The 23204-nt window shown below is 41.2% G+C and overlaps 1 protein-coding gene across 1 annotated transcript in view; it reads left to right on the top strand.

The window, feature by feature from the left end:
- LOC123758011 (zinc finger protein 236) overlaps window positions 1-23204 on the top strand; it is a 135421-nt gene that overhangs the window by 49961 nt on the left and 62256 nt on the right. Inside the window, 9 exon segments of the mRNA XM_069338904.1 lie at window positions 5162-5307; window positions 5309-5538; window positions 5540-5585; window positions 5587-5766; window positions 5769-5804; window positions 11905-12006; window positions 13288-13746; window positions 14278-14510; window positions 16238-16758. Of these exon segments, the coding sequence (XP_069195005.1) occupies window positions 5162-5307; window positions 5309-5538; window positions 5540-5585; window positions 5587-5766; window positions 5769-5804; window positions 11905-12006; window positions 13288-13746; window positions 14278-14510; window positions 16238-16758 (1953 nt within the window).

Here is a 23204-nt window from a genome sequence, read left to right as displayed (position 1 = left end):
TAGTAGTAGTAGTAGTAGTAGTAGTAGTAGTAGTAGTAGTAGTATCCTCGTAGTGTGTGTGTGTGTGTGTGCGTGCGTGCGTGCGTGCGTGCGTGCGTGTGTGTGTGTGTGTGTGTGTGTGTGTGTGTGTGTGTGTGTGTGTGTGTGTGTGTGTGTACTCCCCTGGGTGGGGGTTGCAGGGTTGGGCGCGTGCTCCTGAGACCCGCCTGGGCAGGTGCGCGCGCAGGTGTGGACAAGGACCACAGCCGCTCATGGACGTACATGAGGGCGTGGTCGTGTGCACGTGTAGGTGTGTGTGTGTGCACGGTGCGCGCGTGTACAACTGGTGAAAGGGCGTGTATTGATCGTGGCGCGTGGCCCTGTGTGCACGTGGTGATGGTGATGAGTATGGTGAGTGATGGTGATGGTGAGTGGTGGTGATAGTGAGTGAGGGTGATGAGTATGGTGAGTGATGGTGATGGTGAGTGGTGGTGATAGTGAGTGAGGGTGATGAGTATGGTGAGTGATGGTGTGTGGTGGTGATAGTGAGTGAGGGTGATGGTGAGTGGTGAGGAGTATGGTGAGTGATGGTGATGGTGAGTGGTGGTGATAGTGAGTGAGGGTGATGAGTATGGTGAGTGATGGTGTGTGGTGGTGATAGTGAGTGAGGGTGATGGTGAGTGGTGGTGAGTATGGTGAGTGATGGTGATGGTGAGTGGTGGTGATGGTGAGTTAGGGTGATGAGTATGGTGAGTGATGGTGTGTGGTGGTGATAGTGAGTGAGGGTGATGGTGAGTGGTGGTGAGTATGGTGAGTGAGGGTGATGAGTATGGTGAGTGATGGTGATGGTGTGTGGTGGTGATAGTGAGTGAGGGTGATGGTGAGTGGTGGTGAGTATGGTGAGTGATGGTGATGGTGTGTGGTGGTGATAGTGAGTGAGGGTGATGAGTATGGTGAGTGGTGGTGTTGGTGTATGGTGGTGATGGTTATGGTGAGTGGTGGTGATGGTGATGCTTAGGGATGCTTATGGTGAGTGATGGTGATGGTGAGTGATGCTTATGGTGAGTGGTGATGGTGAGTGATGGTGATGGTGAGTGATGCTTATGGTGAGTGATGGTGATGGTGAGTGATGGTGATGGTGAGTTATGGTGAGTGGTGGTGAGTGGTGTTGATGGAAAGTGGTGGTGATGGTGAGTGGGGTGATGATTATGGTAAATGATGGTGATGAGTATGGTGAGTGATGCTGATGCTTATGGTCAGTGATGAGTATGGTGAGTGATGAAGATGGTGAGTTAGGGTGATGGTAATGGTGAGTGATGGTGGTTATGGTGAGTGGTGGTGGTTATGGTGGTAATAGTTAGGGTCATGGTGGTTATGATGTATGATGGTGACTACTGTTTCTGTTGTAGCTTCCAGGGGTCAAGGGCCCCGCGGCCCGGTCTCCGGTCAGGCCTCCTGGTTGCCGGACTGGTCAACCAGGCTGTTGGACGCGGCTGCTCGCAGCCTGACGTATGAGTCACAGCCTGGTTGATCAGGTATTCTTTGGAAGTGTGTATCCAGTTCTCTCTTGAACACTGTGAGGGGTCGGCCAGTTATGCCCCTTATGTGTAGTGGAAGCGTGTTGAACAGTCTCGGGCCTCTGATGTTGATAGTTCTCTCTCAGAGTACCAGTTGCACCTCTGCTCTTCAACGGGGGTATTCTGCACATCCTGCCATGTCTTCTGGTCTCATGTGATGTTATTTCTGTGTGCAGGTTTGGGACCAGCCCCTCTAATATTTTCCACGTGTAAATTATTACGTATCTCTCGCCTGGACTCTAGGGAATACAGATTTAGAACTTGTTATCGGTCCCAATAATTAAGATGACTTATAGAGTGAATTCTAGCAATAAAGGATCTTTGGAGGGTCTCCAGGTCAGCAATTTCTCCGGCTGTGAATGAGGCTGTTAGAGTGCAACAATATTCCACCCTAGAGAGCTCTAGTGTCTTGAAAAGTATCATCATTAGTATGGCGTCCCTTGTTTGGAAGGTCCTTGTTATCCAACCTGTCTTTTATGCTTGCCATCGTCACGGCTACTTTATGGTGTTCTTTAAAGGTAGTTAGGCCTTCCGACATTACTCCCAGCTCTTCTATATTGTCTTTTGTTATAATAGTGTGGTTACCCAACTGGTGACCATAGTGGATGTAATACATGCTATGGTTGACCATAGTGGATGTAATACATGCTATGGTTGACCATAGTGGATGTAATACATGCTATGGATGACCATAGTGGATATAATACATGCTATGGACGACCATAGTGGATATAATACATGCTATGGACGACCATAGTGGATATAATACATGCTATGGACGACCATAGTGGATGTAATACATGCTATGGATGACCATAGTGGATATAATACATGCTATGGAAATAAAATCCAAAAATTTTAGCCATAAATCTGGGAAGTTTAAAAGCTATGAGTACTAGCACTGTGTGTGAATTTAGCTTACCAAATAATAATAATATTAATAGTGTGGCTTGACTGTATTTTATATGTGGTTTCCGTCTTGATTTTGTTTTTCCTTATCGCAGGAACTGGAACTTATCTTCATAAACATCAAATTATCTGTGGCTCATTGAAAGACCTGATTAACATCAGATTGGAGGTTTGCTGTGTCCTCTATATTGTCTACTTTCATGAAAATCCTAGTGTATTCTGCAAATGATATAGTACTATAATTTGTTGTCTATATCTATGTCTGATATGAGGATAAGTAAAAGTACCGAGCTTTTTCCTCAAAAGTCCCCCCATAAAAGTACTCAGTTCTCAGCCCCCAAAAGTACTTTTGGGGACTGAGCTTTTCACAGTACATGATTGGGATTTTACTGTGTTGACTATTACGGGTTCTGTTGGTTAGGAAGTTATAGATCCATCTCCCTATACCTTGCCAGTGATTCCTGTTGAGTGATAGTGGTCACGGTGAGGCTAATGGTGGTTATAGTGAGGGTGTTGGTGATTATGGTGAAGGTGATTATAGCAGAAGGTGAATGAGTGATGGTGAGTATTGGTGGTTATGGTGAGGATGATGTTAGTTATGACAAGGATGATAGTGCTTATGGTGAGTGTGATGGTTAGGGTGACTGATGGTGGAAGTCTGCATTAAAAGAAGGGTTGTGTTTCCCAAAGAGTTTTGATGCTTACTACTGTCATGTTCATTTGGGCTATTGTAGAACATTTTCTGAGAGAGAGAGACAGAGACAGAGACAGAGAGACATACAGAGAGAGAGAGAGAGACATACAGACAGAGAGAGAGAGAGAGATACAGAGAGAGAGAGAGATACAGAGAGAGATACAGAGAGAGATACAGAGAGAGAGAGAGAGAGAGAGAGAGAGAGAGAGAGAGAGAGAGAGAGAGAGAGAGAGAGGGAGGGAGGGAGAGATGGAAGGAGAGGAGAGAGAAGGGATGTTAGGGGAGAAGGAGGGATAGAGGAAGAGAGATGAGAGAGAGAGAGAGACCCGGAAGCAGCCGGATACCCCGGATAGATGACATATACAGTATATAACTTATAAACATTTTCATCCAATAGTTTAAGTGCCTCATTGCAGTGATCTGAAATATAAACCTCTTATGTTTGATGATCAATAGTTTGGTCTGGTGTGGTGGTGGAGTGGTGGTGTGGTGTGGTGTGAGGTGGTGGAGTGGTGGTGTATTCACCTAGTTGTATTCACCTAGTTGTGCTTGCGGGGGTTGAGCTCTGCTCTTTCGGCCCGCCTCTCAACTGTCAATCAACTGTTACTAGCTACTATTGTTATTTTTTTTTATTCCAACACCACACACATACACACACACACACACACACACACACACACACACACACACACACACACACACACACACACACACACACACACACACACCAGGAAGCAGCCCATGACAGCTGACTAACTCCCAGGTACCTATTTACTGCTAGGTAACAGGCTCATCAGGGTGAAAGAAACTCTGCACGTTGTTTCTCGCCAGCGCCGGGAATCGAACCCGGGACCACAGGATCATGCGTCCAGTGTGTTGTCCACTCAGCCACCGGCCTCCCCTGTAACCCCCTGTGGTGGAGTGAGTTGGGGGCATCTCGTTCATTGCCGTCACTAAGTACAAGTGCTTTACTGCACCACATATTCCCCTCGTGATTATACCAGGGTATGTTATGGAGAGTCTGCTTCAAGTTTTACACACATTAAATATTGGACTTTTGTATGATGTTTATATTAAATGTCATACTTTATATTAAATCTCATACTTTATATTAATGTTGTACTTTTGTATGATATTTAAGCGTGAGGTTCATACATTAAATGTAATGTTTCATAATTGAAAGCTGAATATGGTAGTGACAGTTTTGGGAATTATATTTGTTATATGAATTATATATAACTCCCTTATAATGACTGATCATGTAATAATTATAAATAAAATATATATATTGCACAGTATTTATCATAGATAATAATTATATAATCCCCGTGTATAAGAGCGTATAATAATTTGCAGTCCCCGTGGCATAGTGGTAAGACACTCGCCTGGTGTTACTCGGGCGCTTTGTCCTGGGTTCGTATCCTGACCGGGGAGGATTTACTGGGTGCAAATCCTTAACTGCAGCCTCTGTTTATTAAACAGTAAAATGGGTACCTGGCTGTTAAATGATTTGGCGGGTCGTATTCCGGGGAACATAGGAATAAGGACTTGCCTGAAGCACTACGCATGCTAGTGGCTGTACAAGAATGTAACAACTCTTGTATATATAAATAAATAAATAAATAAATAATCATATAAGTTTCATGATTAAATCCTTGTTTAGTTAAGCAATTACTGAATGTTGATTGTACCCCAAGTATAATCATGCTGTTAATAATTCTTTGAAAATCATCATGTTTAATCTTTTTCTCATTATTTTAGACAGTAATTAGATGTTTCCACTATGAATATCATGAATTTCTTATATTTATTCTATGCTACATATTGGTATCTCTGTGCCACGCATGTTGAGACGTGTGGGTCGTGTGAACATGTTTTAGGGAAGCCGTATTTTGTGTGTGATTACCATCCTGTGATGGTTTATTTCAGGTTTATATTGTTATATCTTTTAGATGAACAGTGTGCTGTGATGACTTGTGTTATATTGTTATGTTTCTTTCAGATGAGCAGCTAGAGGGAGGAGAGACTGGCAGAGAAGACTGTAAATCACCTGAGAAACTAGAGGAAAGCCCTTTGGACACTAATGATTGGGAGAAGTTAGACATTGTGCCAAGTGGGGATGTGCGTGTGCCAGTTAACGGACAGGTTTGTACATTTACCAGTCTCCTCACACAGCCCAGTGAGTGCTACCGGCCTTTGCTTCGGAGCAGCTACCCCAGCTTCTGTCCGTGTTATGTTAAGTGGGCCATCCAAAAGAAACTTAATTATGCCATCAGGGGTGAACTATAGTGGGTCGTCACACAGAAGTCTGACCACACCACTAAGTGTGACATTAAGTAGCTCTACGTCCAATTCTGTAAAAAGTGCCAAAAATGGATTAAGTGGCCCTTGGTGCCCATCAGCATGAGGCACCAAGTCCACCCTTGAGATAGCAGTGCCATAACTTTACTAACAACTGTGACCACCAGTGCCAATTTTAAAAAGAGTGCCAGCAGTAGATGATATAAGAAAGAAGGGGAAAGTTGGACGATGACAGCAGTCGAGGGAAGAGCCCTGCTGAGTTAGCCCTACACGTGTCCTGTCTGTCAAGAGCCTTTTAAATCAAAATGCGATCATTTAATGCACACATCATTGTCCACTGCCAGGTAAGCACAGTATCCCTACATTGTTAACAAGTATTTATCACAATTTCTTCAACATTAAGTCTTTCTAGTGGGTCCTTTTAGGTTACTCAAGGAGCCACCAGGGGTCCTTCTAAAGGCATTCATTACTTTCAATGCTGCATCAAGTTGCAATAAATACACTACACTTTCCCCTCGTTGATTGACAGTTGAGAGGCGGGACCAAAGAGCCAAAACTCAATCCCCGCAAGCACAACTAGGTGAGTACTTGTTTATGGTATCTCGACATGATCACATTATGTAATATTTAAACTGTGTCTACAGCAAATGAGTTTTTTTTACCCCGTAGTCTTGGAGCTTGAAGCCTTGGAAGGGGAACACAAGAGCATTCAGAGAAAAACTTGACATTTAACTCTAAATACTATGAGTGTTCAGTTCTACCACCCCTTTTTTTATATTTATGTTGTACAATTTATTATACAGGTACATATCTGATTGGTTACAGTTACATGTCTGATTGGTTACAAAAACTGAACATTTAGAGGAAAATAAGGGGAAGTTTGTTTCTGAAGGCTGTAGATTTCTCGAATTCCTTCCGACGCCAGGCAGACACGCGGATGCAACGGCATTTTTCCTCTGGATTGCTACACTAAGGCGCTGGAAGAGAAAACATTGGTGCTCTATGGTCTCTTGTAGTTTCAATGAGCCTGGAACCAAGATCCTTAAAAAACCTGCTTGCACTCTCTTCCCCTGGACCAAGGGTCTCAGACCTCATTGGAACAAAGTTGTACCAGTGGTCTATTCCCTGTACAATACTTGATTGACTTGTCTCTTTCTCTGTTTGTTGCCGCAGCTCCTGCTTGGCCGACAGAGAGGTTGATGTATGTGGCTTGCAGGGTGGATATGCAATGTATGGTTGCACGCCAATTGTCTGCAATTTTCCTAGGGCGCATAATATATTATATATATATATATATATATATATATATATATATATATATATATATATATATATATATATATATATATATATATATATATATATATGTCGTACCTAGTAGCCAGAACGCACTTCTCAGCCTACTATGCAAGGCCCGATTTGCCTAATAAGCCAAGTTTTTATGAATTGTTTTATGTCTACCTAACCTACCTAACCTAACCTAACCTAACTTTTTCGGCTACCTAACCTAATCTAACCTATAAAGATAGGTTAGGTTAGGTTAGGTAGGGTTGGTTAGGTTCGGTCATATATCTACATTAATTTTAACTCCAATAAAAAAAAATTGACCTCATACATAATGAAATGGGTAGCTTTATCATTTCATAAGAAAAAAATTAGAGAAAATATATTATTTCAGGAAAACTTGGCTTATTAGGCAAATCGGGCCTTGCATAGTAGGCCAAAAAGTGCGTTCTGGCTACTAGGTACGACATATATATATATATATATATATATATATATATATATATATATATTAGTATATTTTGGTAGCAGTCTTTCCTGTAGACAATACCCTATTAAATACCACCTCACCCCATCCACCTCACTCAAATGTAGATATAAACAAATCGGAGATATGTAAGTTCTATTCAGTTGTGTATGTGTAAAGTCTTTGAAAATGTAATAAGTTTTAGGAAAAGCGCTCAAGTGTCGCGTCAGACTAGAAATAAAAATGAATTTTGGAGAATTGATTTTTGAATTACCTCCAACAGTGAAAAGAAATGTACGAAAGATTGAGAAAATTCGTGTTAGAATTATTAATCTTACTTTTTCGGTCATATTTAATAATATATATATATATATATATATATATATATATATATATGTCGTACCTAGTAGCCAGAACTCACTTCTCAGCCTACTATTCAAGGCCCGATTTGCCTAATAAGCCAAGTTTTCCTGAATTAATATATTTACTATAATTTTTTTCTTATGAAATGATAAAGCTACCCTTTTCTCTATGTATGAGGTCAATTTTTTTTTATTGGAGTTAAAATTAACGTAGATATATGACCGAACCTAACCAACCCTACCTAACCTAACCTAACCTATATTTATAGGTAAGGTTAGGTTAGGTAGCCAAGAAAAGCTAGGTTAGGTTAGGTTAGGTAGGTTAGGTAGACGAAAAAACATTAATTCATGAAAACTTGGCTTATTAGGCAAATCGGGCCTTGAATAGTAGGCTGAGAAGTGCGTTCTGGCTATTAGGTACGACATATATATATATATATATATATATATATATATACATACATACATACATACATACATACATACATACATACATACATACATACATATATATATATATTTATTGTTGAATATGACCGAAAGGGTAAGATAAATAATTCTAACACGAATCTTCTCAATATTTCTTACGTTCTTCTTCACTGTCGAGGGCAATTGATAAATTAACTCTCCAAAATTCATTCTTTATCTCTGGTCTGACACTGGAACGTGTTTCGTAATGCTTATTACATTTTCAGAGACTTTGTTTACACATGAAATACATTCATACTTGTATTCGTTTTGGGTGAGGTGATATGGCACAAACGTTTTGGGTGAGGTGACAAAGCTATGACAGAACACGAATCTGTCGCATACATATACGGCACGCATAGACGAGATAAAGCACCTAAATTATTGGGATCGTCTCAAAGCTCTCCAAATGTACTCACTAGAAATGAGACGAGAGAGATACCAAATAATATACACATGTAAAATACTGGAGGGACAGGTCCCAAATCTACACAGTAAAATAACAACGTACTGAAGTGAACGACATGAAAGAAAATGCAGAATAGAACCAGTGAAGAGCAGAGGTGCCATGGGCACAATCAGAGAACACTGTATGAACATCAGAGGTCCACGGTTGTTCAACGTCCTACCAGCGAGCATCAGAAATATTACAGGAACAACCGTGGACATCTTCAAGAGGAAACTAGATTGTTTTCTTCAAGGAGTGCCGGACCAACTGGGCTGTGGTGGGTATGTGGGCCTGCGGGCCGCTCCAAGCAACAGCCTGGTGGACCAAACTCTCACAAGTCGAGCCTGGGCCCTCAGGCCGGGCTTGGGGAGTAGAAGAACTCCCAGAACCCCATCAAGCAGGTATCAAGCAAGCAGGTTCTGTTTGGTGTCTGGGGAGTTTTTCATGAGTAGGATGGCCATTTTTTTTTTTTGTAGTTTTTACTACAATTTTCATTATTTCCTGTAGCCCACAGAAAGTCCTGATTTACGTCTGATTGGAGGTTTGCCATGTCCCCTATGTTGTCTACTCTCATACAGTACTATAGGTTGTGTCCTTGTCTATGTCTGATATGAGGATGAGAAAAAGTACTGGAGCAAGCACAGTCCCCCAGGGTACTGCGCTTACATGCTCCAGTACTTTTTCTCCTCCTCATTTCGTACATAGACAAGGACACTGCCTATAGTACTGTATCATCAGATACATCATCAGATAGCAGATGACACTATGATTTTTATGAGAGTAGACAACATAGAGGACACTGAAAACCTCCAATCAGACGTAAATCAGGACTTTCTGTGGGCTATGGAAAATAATATAGTGTTTAACGAAGATAAGTTCCAGCTCATGTACTACAGAAAAAATGAAAATATAAAAACGGAAACCACGTACAAAACGCAATTAAATCATAACATAGAACGAAAAGGCAATTTAAAGAATCAGGATGTAATCATGTCGGAAGACCTTACATTTAATTTAAAGAACACGATAAAGTAGCTGTCACAACTGCAAGAAAAATGACAGGTTGGATATCAAGAACCTTTCACACTAGAGATGCTATACTGATGATGATACTTTACAAGATGCTAGTGTTCTCTAGAGTGGAATACTGCTGCACAATGACAGCCCCCTCTCAAAACTGGAGAAATTGCTGACCTGGAGAACGTACAGAGATCCTTTACTGCTAGAATCCACTCGGTAAAACATCTAAATTATTGAGACCGACTAAAGAGCCTAAATCTATATTCTCTTGAGCGCAGGTGGGAGAGATACATAATAATTTACACATGGAAAATAGTAGACGGGCTGGTCCCAAACCTGCACACAGAAATAACATCACATGAGACCAGAAGGCATGGCAGGATGTGCAGAATACCCCCGTTGAAAAGCAGAGGTGCAACAGCTACTTTGAGAGAGAACTCTTATCAACATCAGAGGGCCGAGACTGTTCAACACGCTTCCACTACACATAAGGGGCATAACTGGCCGACCCCTCACAGTGTTCAAGAGAGAACTTGACAAACACCTTCAAAGGATACGGGATCAACCAGGCTATGACTCATACGTCATTCTGCGAGCAGCCACGTCCAACAGCCTAGTTGACCAGTCCAGCAACGAGGAGGCCTGGTCGACGACCGGGCCACGGGGTCGCTAAGCCCCTAAATCACCTCAAGGTAACCTCAAGGTAAGGTAACACGGGGAAAGGCGGTGGGCTCGGAGAACTCAGTAGGGATATCATAATCCGGTGCTGTGTGATGAGGTCTGGATTTGAATGTAGGTAAGGTATCAAAGTCATTACTCTGTATATTTAGGCTGGGTCTTTTTTCTTTAATGAGTACAGTACAGACATAGCTTCCGGTATTTACAGTCTTCTCTGGTCTATGGTGGATGCCAGGATTGTTTTTTTTTCTTTTCTACTAGCATGTTCCTAGTGAGTGTTGTGTTATGTACACTTTGCATATGGTTTCTGGGAGGCACCAGCTACCAGAGGAGATTGTAGATGGCGAGTAAGTCTTCTCGAAAGTTTTGTGGTGGTCATACCAATATAAATAGATCGAAGGTGACAGCCTTCATTGGGGCATGTAAATTGGCATACGACGTTTTCTTTTTGGAGAGGGTTGTATTGTTTATTGGGGATGTTTTTAAGTGTTAAATTGGCAGTCCTTTTTGTTTTGTAGTAAATAATGAATTTCAATCTTTGGTCTGTGGCTGTTGGTTTCACGCCATTTGAAATTATATTTTTAATTACTCTTTCTTCAGTTTTGTATTGTGAGCTCATTTGTTCTCTGTTATACAGTACTGTACCATTTTTCTAAATATTTTCTGATATGGGTGTTGACTTCTATTCATGTACCCGTTGTTCATTAATAATTCAAGGCTTCTGTCCAGTTCCTTGTGAATGTGATGCCAGTTAGAACAATGAGTAAGGGCTCCGAGTATAAATGCATTTACAGTATTTCCCTAGTCTTATATCTGTCTGGGCATTCGGAGTGACCATTCATACACATTCCAGTGTTGGTGAGTTTTGTATAAACTTCTGGGTTTAGCATTTGTGGGCTCAGCGGTCGGGTCATACAGTTCTTAGTGGTTTATGGCTCGGGACCATTCAAGCTATCTTTTACATTTGTAGGCCCAGCACAATCCATGAGTACCTGGATTTTATGAAAAACTGTGCCAAAATTGCACTACAAGATCCTCTGGGGGTTTGTCAGTCATGGAGCTCCTGTTATGAGCTCCAGGATTGACAGATTCTTATAGGTGATCAAAGGTGAAGTGGTTTCAGTATTGTGTTCACTGGTGAGTGTGCTCTGGCTAAGCAGATTCGAGTCCTGCATTAGATCATAGAGTTCTTTGTGGTATAAATATATATACACCGGTATGCCAATTGCAAAGCACTTTCAACCTAACTTAACTGGGCCATCATCAGTAGCAAAATGACAGAGGAACGGGCAGTCGAAAGTATAAGAACGCAGCAGGGGAACACATGTTAGAAATAAGGGAAAGAGAGAGAGGGGAGGCCAGGAAGTGACTAGATGAAATGTTACACTTGGTAATCCCACAAATACAGTATACTGGTACAAACACTAGAAAAAGAGATAAGGGGAAAATGAGAAGACACCCATGAATAACAAACAGTCAGAGGGATCTAAAGGTTTTCTGTATGCCCCATTTTCTATATGACTTTAAATGGAAGGCAGAAACGCTAATGTTGAATAACTTTTGATTCATCTCTGTCACACCGTCATTCCCACCCTGGAAAAGGTCTGTGTCACACCCTCCCTCCCATTTAAGCAAGGCATTATGAGCTAGATCGCACCCAATAGTCACCGATAGGTAAGCACCTAAAAATTATATTTAACACAAAGGCTTTATTGCAGCTGGTGAATGGCTCCAGCAGCACGTGTAAGCGTGCCATAGACCTTTCTGCTAGTCCATCGCCCGATAAAAAGCGATTACGAGAAAATGCATTAAATGAACAGGTTAGTGTGGCTTTTATTGTACAGTATAGGTGACTTGTGATCTTACAACCCATGCTCTTGTTTAAATAGTACTTTTTGTAACTGTGTGGCCCATTGTACATACATAGACGTACTGGACAATTAGATAGTAGAATTTGACACAGTATTCACTTTATAGAGCCCCAAAAATATAGCTAAAAACCAAACTTAAATATTCCTAGGCCTAGTATAGCACATATATGTACTATATTAGGTCTCAGATAGCATGTATTAGGCCTATGAAAGTAAGGTTAGGTTATGTTTTCTTTGCAACATCAATACAAAAATTTTTCTTGTTTATCAAAATTTAGTACCGATTTCTACTTTCTAATTGCCTTTTACGTCAGTATATGTATGATGGTTCTCATCATTACTATAAGCACTATCTAAACAGATCTGGATCTTATCATATGTATGGAACTGTGATCATGTGTATGGATCTATGATCTTACTTATAGAGCTGTAATCTTGTCATGTATAGAGTTGTGATCCTATCATGGCTAGAGTTGTGATCTATTACAGAGCATGATGTGATGTGCTGAAATATAACTGATATTATATTTTTTTCAGACCATCCTTCTGTTTTGGTAGTACTTATAGTAACAATGAGGACAATAGTACTGTATATATACGATGTACAATGAAATTAGAAAGTAGAAATCTGAACTACAGTATTGAGTTGGACAAACTGGGAAAACTATTTTTTTACTTGGGTTGCTTTGACAAGCTAAACTAACCTTTCTAGGTCTAATACACGATATCTGAGCCCTAATATAGTACATGTGTGCTATACAAGACCTAGGAATGTTTAAGATGTGTTTTAGCTTCATTTATTTCAAAAGAATTCCTCACTAGCCAGTACAGTATACTACTATCTAAAAGCTAAGAAAGTAGGAATTCTGACTATTGATGACCATCACAATAGGTACTATCTAAACAGGAGGATGGGTTGCTTTTGTTAGTATTTCCACTAAATCATACTCCTAATTTTATTAAATGATTCTTATTCCCTATTATAAATTAATTTGTAACTCACAGTTGTTAATGTTGAACATAGTGGTTCAGGTGGTAGTGCTGGTACCTGAGGAGTTTAAGGGGGGGCCGGTTCACTCTCATTGTACTCCTTCAAGATTTTCTCCTGGATGTACAGTATCGTATTCCTGTAGTATTATTAGCCCAATAATAGTACACAGCATGTACAGTATATCCACTCATATCTTTTTTCTGGTAACAGACATTCTAATTGTGTAATATACCTAACAGATGGAGTCGGTTCAACGTGAATTTATCGCTCCAGTGGAGGACATGAGCTTACCATTGGATTTAAGCTGCCGAGGGTCAATGGCAACGAGGAATTGTGAGAGACCGGCGGCATCGTCAACGCCAGAGCCAAAAGGGTGCATTAAAATCCAAGAGAAAGACGATGCATTCAGCCCACCGTTATCAGAACACGACCCAACAGAGACATTCAATCACTCTGTGCTGTCTGATCGTGGGCCACTAGAGGATGAGAATGAAAATTTAGTGAATGAAGCCCGAGAACGGGAGAAAGCATTTTTTAATATGGCTCAGAATGAGCAGTATTTAACAGAGGATTCTACGGGCTTGGATCCTCCCCCACCTCTCCCACTTTATGGTGCTGGGGGTGTTGTGAGACATGTGCGAGTGAGCAGCGATGATGGGCCTCCTATGGTGTACAGTGTTCGGCTCCATGCAGAGCAGGTATGGAAAACAGTTTATTACTGTATACAGTTACTGTACCATAGGGAAATTGGAATTAAAAGTACTTGTACACCAAATTTATGCTTGAAAATAAAAAATAGTGTTCCATTCTATACTGTAGTAATATGCATAATAGAGTATCATATATATTGTATTTGCCAGCATATAAGATGCGCCTAATTTACAGGAATACTTGGTGGTAAAAATTTATTTTAGTATTGTACTGTATGTTTCATCATACATTTATTGAAAGTAATTTTCAAGGAGTTTTATATGGAAAAACACACCATTTTGTAAGTGTAAACACAATGTGTATTCAGTTGGTGGTGGACCAAAAGCATGTGTCCTACCCACTGACAAATAGAGTAATCATTGACAAACCTCAGGCTACGTTGGTGATTGACCTCTCTTAATTCGCTTGTAAAGGTGTAGTGGTGTTGCTAGCCATTATCAGAGTTGAAAATGCACTGTTGTAACCGCTTCATGGTTCATTATCTTTTTATTTTATTTTCATGCTCACTATCTACACAGGTGTTGGTGTCAAGAATCCTGGGTGTTAATGATGAAACGGGTGACAAGATCGAGCTTTACAAGTGTTTTATGTGCAGCGTTGCATTCCCATCAGTGTCGCGGCTACAAGCTCACCTCTCTCAACACAAGCAGAGATTTGTCTGTTGTAAATGCAGCTTCTCGTGTGACTCTAGAGTCCAGTTCTCTTATCATGTTCAGCGTGAACATCTCTCCCCAGCAGTTCAGTCTCGCAGGTAAGAAACTCTGATTATAAATTTAGATATACATGTATATTTAAGTTTTCAATTCTTAGCTACAGGGCAGTGAGGCTCAGCTATCTCTTTACTCCGTGCCAAGTCTCCTTGTTGTACCTGTTGTGTTATACATTTAACTATTGTGACATCTTGCTTTACTCAATTTGTTGAGAGCAAGAAGTTCTTGTCACGCTTAACATCTTTAAGTGTAATAAAATATTGTTCAAGTCTAATATTTTTTCAAATTTTGTTCGGTTAAACAAGACGGAACAGTATTTAAGAATGGGGATCAATAAAAAGCAGTTATTATTGCTTTTCAATTTTTTTTTTATTTAATAATGCATTTTGTAGTTTGTTGCACACCTAATTTAAATATACTTAGTCATTGTGTATTTTTTTTATCATTTGCTCGCTATTGGACAAAATTATTGGGTGGATATAAATAGAAGCTTCATCGTATGGGCCCGGTAGGAACTGCCTCATATGGGCCCAGTAGGAACTGCCTCGTATGGGCCCAGTAGGAACTGCCTCATATGGGCCCAGTAGGAACTGCCTTGTATGGGCCCAGTAGGAACTGCCTCGTATGGGCCCAGTAGGAACTGCCTCGTATGGGCCCAGTAGGAACTGCCTCATATGGGCCCAGTAGGAACTGCCTCGTATGGGCCCAGTAGGAACTGCCTCGTATGGGCCCAGTAGGAACTGCCTCATATGGGCCCAGTAGGAACTGCCTCATATGGGCCCAGTAGGAACTGCCTCGTATGGGCCCAGTAGGAACTGCCTCGTATGGGCCCAGTAGGAACTGCCTCATATGGGCCCAGTAGGAACTGCCTCATATGGGCCCAGTAGGAACTGCCTCGTATGGGCCCAGTAGGAACTGCCTCGTATGGGCTTGGTAGGAACTGCCTCGTATGGGCCCAGTAGGAACTGCCTCGTATGGGTCCGGTAGGAACTGCCTCCTATGCGCCCGGTAGGAACTGCCTCGTATGGGCCCAGTAGGAACTGCCTCGTATGGGCCCGGTAGGAACTGCCTCCTATGGGCCCGGTAGGAACTGCCTCGTATGGGCCCAGTAGGAACTGCCTCGTATGGGCCCGGTAGGAACTGCCTCGTATGGGCCCGGTAGGAAGTGCCTCGTATGGGCCCCGGTAGGAACTGCTTCGTATGGGCCCGGTAGGAACTGCCTCGTATGGGCCCGGTAGGAACTGCCTCATTATGGGCACGGTAGGAACTGCCTTGTATGGGCCCGGTAGGAACTGCCTCGTATGGGCCCGGTAGGAACTGCCTCGTATGGGCCCGGTAGGAACTGCCTCGTATGGGCCCGGTAGGAACTGCCTCGTATGGGCCCGGTAGGAACTGCCTCGTATGGGCCCGGTAGGAACTGCCTCGTATTGGCCCGGTAGGAACTGCTTCGTATGGGCCCGGTAGGAACTGCCTCGTATGGGCCCGGTAGGAACTGCCTCGTATGGGCCCGGTAGGAACTGCCTCGTATGGGCCCGGTTGGAACTGCCTCGTATGGGCCCGGTAGGAACTGCCTCGTATGGGCCCGGTAGGAACTGCCTCGTATGAGCATGTTATAATAATTTTTTTTACTTTAGTATGGAATAACTCTATCCTATATGATTTATTTCAGTTTATGATAAATATAGTATACAGTGTTGGGTTTATTATCATTCTCTTTTATATATATTAGGATACATTTACATGAAGCTAATTTTTGTACATCCCACAGAGATAAAGTAGATGCACGATGTGACATGAGCGACGACTCTAGTAGTGCGGAGAACACTGTCACTGTGGCTGCACTCCTATCAGCTTTAAGAGAAAAGGCTCAGGAGAACAGACCTCTAAATTTAACGCCAAAGGACACATACGAGGAGGAAGAAGATGATCACGGGAGTGAAGATTCATATCCTGTATCTCCTTCTTCGGAATCACAAGAAGCTGGAGATCTACAAGAAGGGGGCAGTGGAGAGGATCTCTTCAAGATGTACACGTGCAGGTTTTGTGGCAAGAAGTTTGATCGTGCTTTTTCCTGCAACCGCCATGAACGTGTGCATACAGGTTACAAACCATGTTTTTGCCGTGTTTGTGGACGGGGCTTTTCCGAACCGAGGAATCTCAGGCACCATGTCATTCGTTTTCATAGTGATGGATCCTTGCGCCATCTCATTAAGAGGGACAGGCGTAAGAAAGGTGACGAGGATTCACCGACTCCCTCGGTGTCCCCCGTACCTCTAAAATATCCTGAAAGTCGACTAAAGGATGTCCTAAAAGAACGTTGTGACGGTAACGCGTTACCATCACAAGTTATATGGGGGCCTGTCCGGGAGAGGTCCCGGGCTTTTAGTTTTTAGCTTTTCCCGAGGTTAGTTTTATATAACTTGTGACGGTAACGCGTTGGTGTTCGGCTGTTTAAGGCTAGGGGTATGGCCTCGTCACATAGTTATATAAAAAAATAGAAAAACTGGAACTTCGTCTGTGGTAAGGTAAGGAGAAGACACACAAAACACAAGTAAACTTTAACAATGAAATTTTAATTACGTTAAATAAATCAAAACATGAAAATAATGCACAAACAAATATGTATAATAAAATCAATCAATCAAAATAATAAGAATACTTAAATGACAATGAAAAGTTACGTTAAGGCAAAATAACAAGAAGTGCAATACAAAAGTTAAGTGGGAGGTGCTGGAATATTGGCTTAAAGCCACCACCTCTCTCAGTACACGCTAGAGTCTAGCTGGGAGGTGTGATGGCCACGAAAGCACTGAACATTCTGAGGACTGATGTTGGGGCGACCCCAGACATCAGGTAGTATGGGGGGCGAGTGCAGGTGCAGCCAGACCGGCGACCAATCAGCGGAGCCGTAGCGATCAACGGGTAGTTTGGTGGTTTGGGTCCGAACAGGTGGCTGGCTGCATACGTTTTGCTCACCCTGGCAAGCCTTGCTGGTGTTGTTGTCGTTGTTGGACATTTCTTCCATAGTCGTTTTATATAATTTCAACGACGGTTTGTGGAGGGAAGAGCAGGCTCAATCTCTTGAAGGAGATTATTGTCACAATATATATATATATATATATATATATATATATATATATATATATATATACATATATATAACTGAAAACTCACACCCCAGAAGTGACTCGAACCCATACTGCCAGGAGCAACGCAACTGGTATGTACAGGTACGCCTTAATCTGCTTGACCATCACGATCGGACATAAGGAAGTGATAGCCGAAGCTATTTGAACCACTTCCCCGCAGGCACTCGGATGGTAATCTTGGGCATAGCATTTTATCAAATCACCTCATTCTTTGGGGCACACGTGAGGAACACAAATGCAAACAAGCCTGAATGGTCCCCAGGACTATATACAACTGAAAACTCACACCCCAGAAGTGACTCGAACCCATACTGCCAGGAGCAACGCAACTGGTATGTACAGGGACGCCTTAATTCGCTTGACCATCACGACCGGACATAAGGAAGTGATAGCCGAAGCTATTTGAACCACTTCCATGCCGGCACTCGGATGGTAATCTTGGGCATAGCATTTTATCAAATCACCTCATTCTTTGGGGCACATGTGAGGAACACAAATGCAAACAAGCCTGAATGGTCCCCAGGACTATATACAACTGAAAACTCACACCCCAGAAGTGACTCGAACTCATACTGCCAGGAGCAACGCAACTGGTATGTACAGGGACGCCTTAATCCGCTTGACCATCACGACTGGACATAAGGAAGTGATAGCCGAAGCTATTTGAACCACTTCCCCGCTGGCACTCGGATGGTAATCTTGGGCATAGTATTTTATCAAATCACCTCATTCTTTGGGGCACACGTGAGGAACACAAATGCAAACAAGCCTGAATGGTCCCCAGGACTATATACAACTGAAAACACACCCCAGAAGTGACTCGAACCCATACTGCCAGGAGCAACGCAACTGGTATGTACAGGGACGCCTTAATTTGCTTGACCATCACGACCGGACATAAGGAAGTGATAGCCGAAGCTATTTGAACCACTTCCCCGCCGGCACTCGGATGGTAATCTTGGGCATAGCATTTTATCAAACATACCAGTTGCTTTGCTCTTGGCAGTATGGGTTCGAGTCACTTCTGGGGTGTGAGTTTTCAGTTGTATATAGTCCTGGGGACCATTCAGGCTTGTTTGCATATACATATATATATATATATATATATATATATATATATATATATATATATATATATATATATATATATATATATATGTATATATATATATATATATATATATATATATATATATATATATATATATATATATATATATATACACATATATATATATATATATATATATATATATATATATATATATATATATATATATATATATATATATATATATATATATATATACACTATCGTGATGTACCAATGAGAAACTCCGTAGCAGTAATGACGAGAGTTTGAACCAATGTGCTGGGTGTTCAAAGACACACACTGTAGACGACTAGGCAACGACATGGTAAAAAAGATTGCAACCTGGAGTACAACCTTCCACTGAAGCCGAACCAGGGTTTAACACAATCCCCCCAACTCCCCCCCCCCCCAACCCATGCTCTCTGGCTCTGTCATCTAGGTAAGTTCTACCTCTGACGCCCCTCTTTCAATGTCTCTTTTTTTTTCTCATGCTAATATGGGCAAATTATTTACAGCTGGAATTTTCTGTTAATTTTCCCAAAATCAGTGAATAATGGTGCAGATTACTATGAGACATTTTTTTATATGAAAAGTTTGGCCTCCAACTTTTAACAGACAGACAAACAGACATTATCTCCTATGGTATAATTATAAAATATATATATTCCATTTTGACACATGATAAGTGTGGTGTGTTGTGTGACATGAGTGTTGTATAATGTTGGGATGAATAAGTGTGACTCTTACCGTTATTTTCTGTAGCGTTGATGTTTGCTCCAGCGTCGAGGAGGAGCAGAAAGCAATTCAGGAAATAAATAAAAATAAAAAAATACTTCTTCACATATGCGAAATCAAAAGAAAAAACCACTGCCAGTGTTGGACTTATTCGTACAAATGAAGGTTCATACACGGAGGATGACAAAGAAATTAGTGAAATCCTTAAAAAGCAGTATGAGGACATGTTTAGCACTCCAATAAACAACATGACTGTGGAAGATCCAGACAATTTTTTTATGCGGGATATCTAAACCCCTGTAAATATAACTGATATCAATACGAGCGTACTAGACTTTGAAGGAGAAATTGAAAACAAGCCCATGCACTCGGCCCCGGGTCCAGATTCATGGAATTCAATATTTATAAAGAAATGCAAAGTGCCGGTAGCACAGGTACTCAGTATAGTGTGGAGGAAGAGCTTGGACACGGGGGAGAGATACCAGATACACTTAAAGTAGCAGACATAGCCCCTCTACACAAGGGAGGGAGCAAAGCATTGGCAAAAAATTATAGCCAGTTGCACTAACGTCACACATAATAAAAGTATTTGAGAGAGTGATTAGGAGTCAGGTCACCAATTTCATGGAGACCAATGACCTTCATAACCCAGGCGAACATGGATTTCGAGCGGGAATATCGTGCCTCTCACAGCTACTTGATCACTACGACAAAGTCACTGAGGCATTAGAAGAAAAACAGAAAGCTGATGTGATATACACGGACTTCGCAAATGCTTTCGATAAATATGACCATGGCATGAGAGCACACAGAAAGAAGTCAATGGGAATAACCAATAAAGTAGGACGCTGGATACTCAGTTTTTGTGTCAAACAGGACTCAGTGAGTAACAGTCAACCATATAAAATCGAGTCCAATCGCAGTTAAAAGCCCTGTACCTCAGGGTACAGTCCTTGCACCGCTGCTTTTCCTTATTCTCATATCAGATATAGACAAAAATACAAGTCACAGCTTCGTATCATCCTTTGCAGATGACACAAAAATCAGTATGAAAATTACCTCGGCTGAAGACATTGAAAAACTTCAAGCTGATATAAATAAAGTTTTCGACGGCATCAGAAAATAACATGATGTTTAACAGTGATAAATTCCAGGTACTCAGGTACGGTAAAAATGAGGAGCTTAAACATAATACAGGGTACAAAACACAATCAAATGTGCCCATTCTACATTTATTTTTTCACCTCGAACAAAAATAACTTTTGGAGAACTCCTCTTCCAATGAAACCAAGATGCAAGAGCACTAGTCAGAGGGATAGAAGCCCTAAACAATAAAATAATGAATACAGAATATGCAGTCATATACAATGAAACATGTATAAATGAAAACCTGCTGCCAGTATACACCAATATAAATCCACATGACCACAGCATTCCGCAACGTAGAGTTTACCTATTGGTATGGGCAAGATATCATACGGCATCAACTTAATACAAAGAAGGAAGCCCTCCAAACCCTTACAGAGCAGTCTGAACAGCAGTTAAATAAATGGATCCAGTATGACATCCCCAACCAACTCAAGCAAACCATCAACAGTGAACTACTCAACCTAAAACAACAACACAAAACTCCTTTAGAAACTTAGACCCTCCGAAAGTTGACAGCGCTAAATGGTGGACAGTTAAAGATCCCTCGTCCAAAAGATGGCTACATAAACCTCAAAACTTACGATCTTACTCAGGACCAACAAGGCCTCTTGAATCTTGGTATAAACTATCAATTCTTTTCAAAACCAAAAAAAAACATAACAAACGCCTTGAAATCGGAATGTTTTTTGACGACATCCGCATGTTAAAAGACAACAAAAAAGTCATTACCACCGACACTCTTCAGGCTGAACTACTAACAGAGGCGGGGAAAAAACACGGAATATACTCATCAACAATATTTACCCCCAAGACTCAAAGAAGTAGCAAAAGAACTAAAAAATCTGGAAGGTGTAACAATAAGAAAAGCTAACAAAACAATAACATGCATGTTTAGGCCAACTCAAAAATTCATGAATAAAATTAGCGACATCCTCAGTGATGACACTAAATTTCAACGACTCACGAGGAACACTGAGGAAGACCTTACGCCCAAAGAGAACAAAACTATTACTGCAATCAATGCAAGGAGAGTTAGTGTTCATTTCGCAAAACTCCAAGTGACTTTTATGGCTTAGGATATGACTATGGTAATGTAAAGGCACATAAACCAGGTAACCCACTACGCCCAGTAATCAGCCAAATACCAACTCCAACCTACCACCTGGCCAAAAGACTTAACGAACTCCTAACATAAGAACATACGAACAAAGGTAACTGCAGAAGGCCTATTGGCCCATACGAGGCAGCTCCTATTCTATAACCACCCAATCCCACTCATATACTTGTCCAACCCGTGCTTGAAACAATCGAGGGACCCCACCTCCACAATGTTACGCGGCAATTGGTTCCACAAATCAACAACCCTGTTACTGAACCAGTATTTACCCAAGTCTTTCCTAAATCTAAACTTATCCAATTTATATCCATTGTTTCGTGTTCTGTCCTGTGTTGATACTTTTAATACCCTATTAATATCCCCCCGGTTATGTCCATTCATCCACTTGTAAACCTCTATCATGTCACCCCTAACTCTTCGCCTTTCCAGTGAATGCAACTTAAGCTTTGTTAATCTTTCTTCATATGAAAGATTTCTAATTTGGGGAATTAACTTAGTCATCCTACGCTGGACACGTTCAAGTGAATTTATATCCATTCTATAATATGGCGACCAAAACTGAACTGCATAATCTAAATGGGGCCTAACTAGAGCAAGATATAGCTTGAGAACCACACCAGGTGTCTTGTTACTAACGCTGCGATTAATAAATCCAAGTGTCCGATTTGCCTTATTACGAACATTTATGCATTGATCCTTTTGTTTTAAATTCTTACTAATCATAACTCCCAGATCCCTTTCGCAATCCGACTTCGCAATCACAACACCATCTAGCTCGTATCTTGTAACTCTATCATCATTACCTAACCTCAGAACTTTACATTTATCAGCATTAAACTGCATCTGCCAATCCTTTGACCATTTCAAAACCCTATCTAGATCAACTTGAAGTGATAGTGAGTCCTCCTCCGAATTAATTTCCCTACCGATTTTCGTATCATCGGCAAATTTGCAAATGTTGCTACTCAAACCTGAATCTAAATCATTTATATATATTATAAACAACAGAGGTCCCAGGACAGAGCCTTGAGGCACTCCACTTACAACATTTTCCCACTCTGACTTGATTCCATTTATACTAACTCTCTGTTTCCTTTGGTATAGCCATGCCCTAATCCAGCTTAATATAGCAACCCCAATACCATGAGACTCTATTTTTTTAATCAGTCTTTCATGTGGCACTGTATCAAAAGCTTTGCTAAAGTCAAGGTATACAACATCGCAATCCTTACCACTATCAACTGCCTCAACAATGCTAGAATAAAAAGATAACAAATTTGTTAAACATGAACGGCCATTTATAAAACCATGTTGCGACTCAATTATTAATTTATGTTTTTCAAGATGAAGACGAATTTTATTTGCTATTATAGATTCGAGTAACTTTCCCACAATAGACGTTAGGCTAATTGGTCGATAGTTAGACGCAAGTGATCTATCTCCTTTCTTAAAAACTGGTATCACATTAGCAACTTTCCAAAACTCTGGCACT

This window comes from Procambarus clarkii, chromosome 40 (assembly GCF_040958095.1).
Source record: "Procambarus clarkii isolate CNS0578487 chromosome 40, FALCON_Pclarkii_2.0, whole genome shotgun sequence".
In the NCBI taxonomy this organism is placed as follows: domain Eukaryota; kingdom Metazoa; phylum Arthropoda; class Malacostraca; order Decapoda; family Cambaridae; genus Procambarus; species Procambarus clarkii.
The sequence above is the reverse complement of the archived record's forward strand: the minus strand, read 5'-3'. Positions and strand labels throughout refer to the sequence as shown.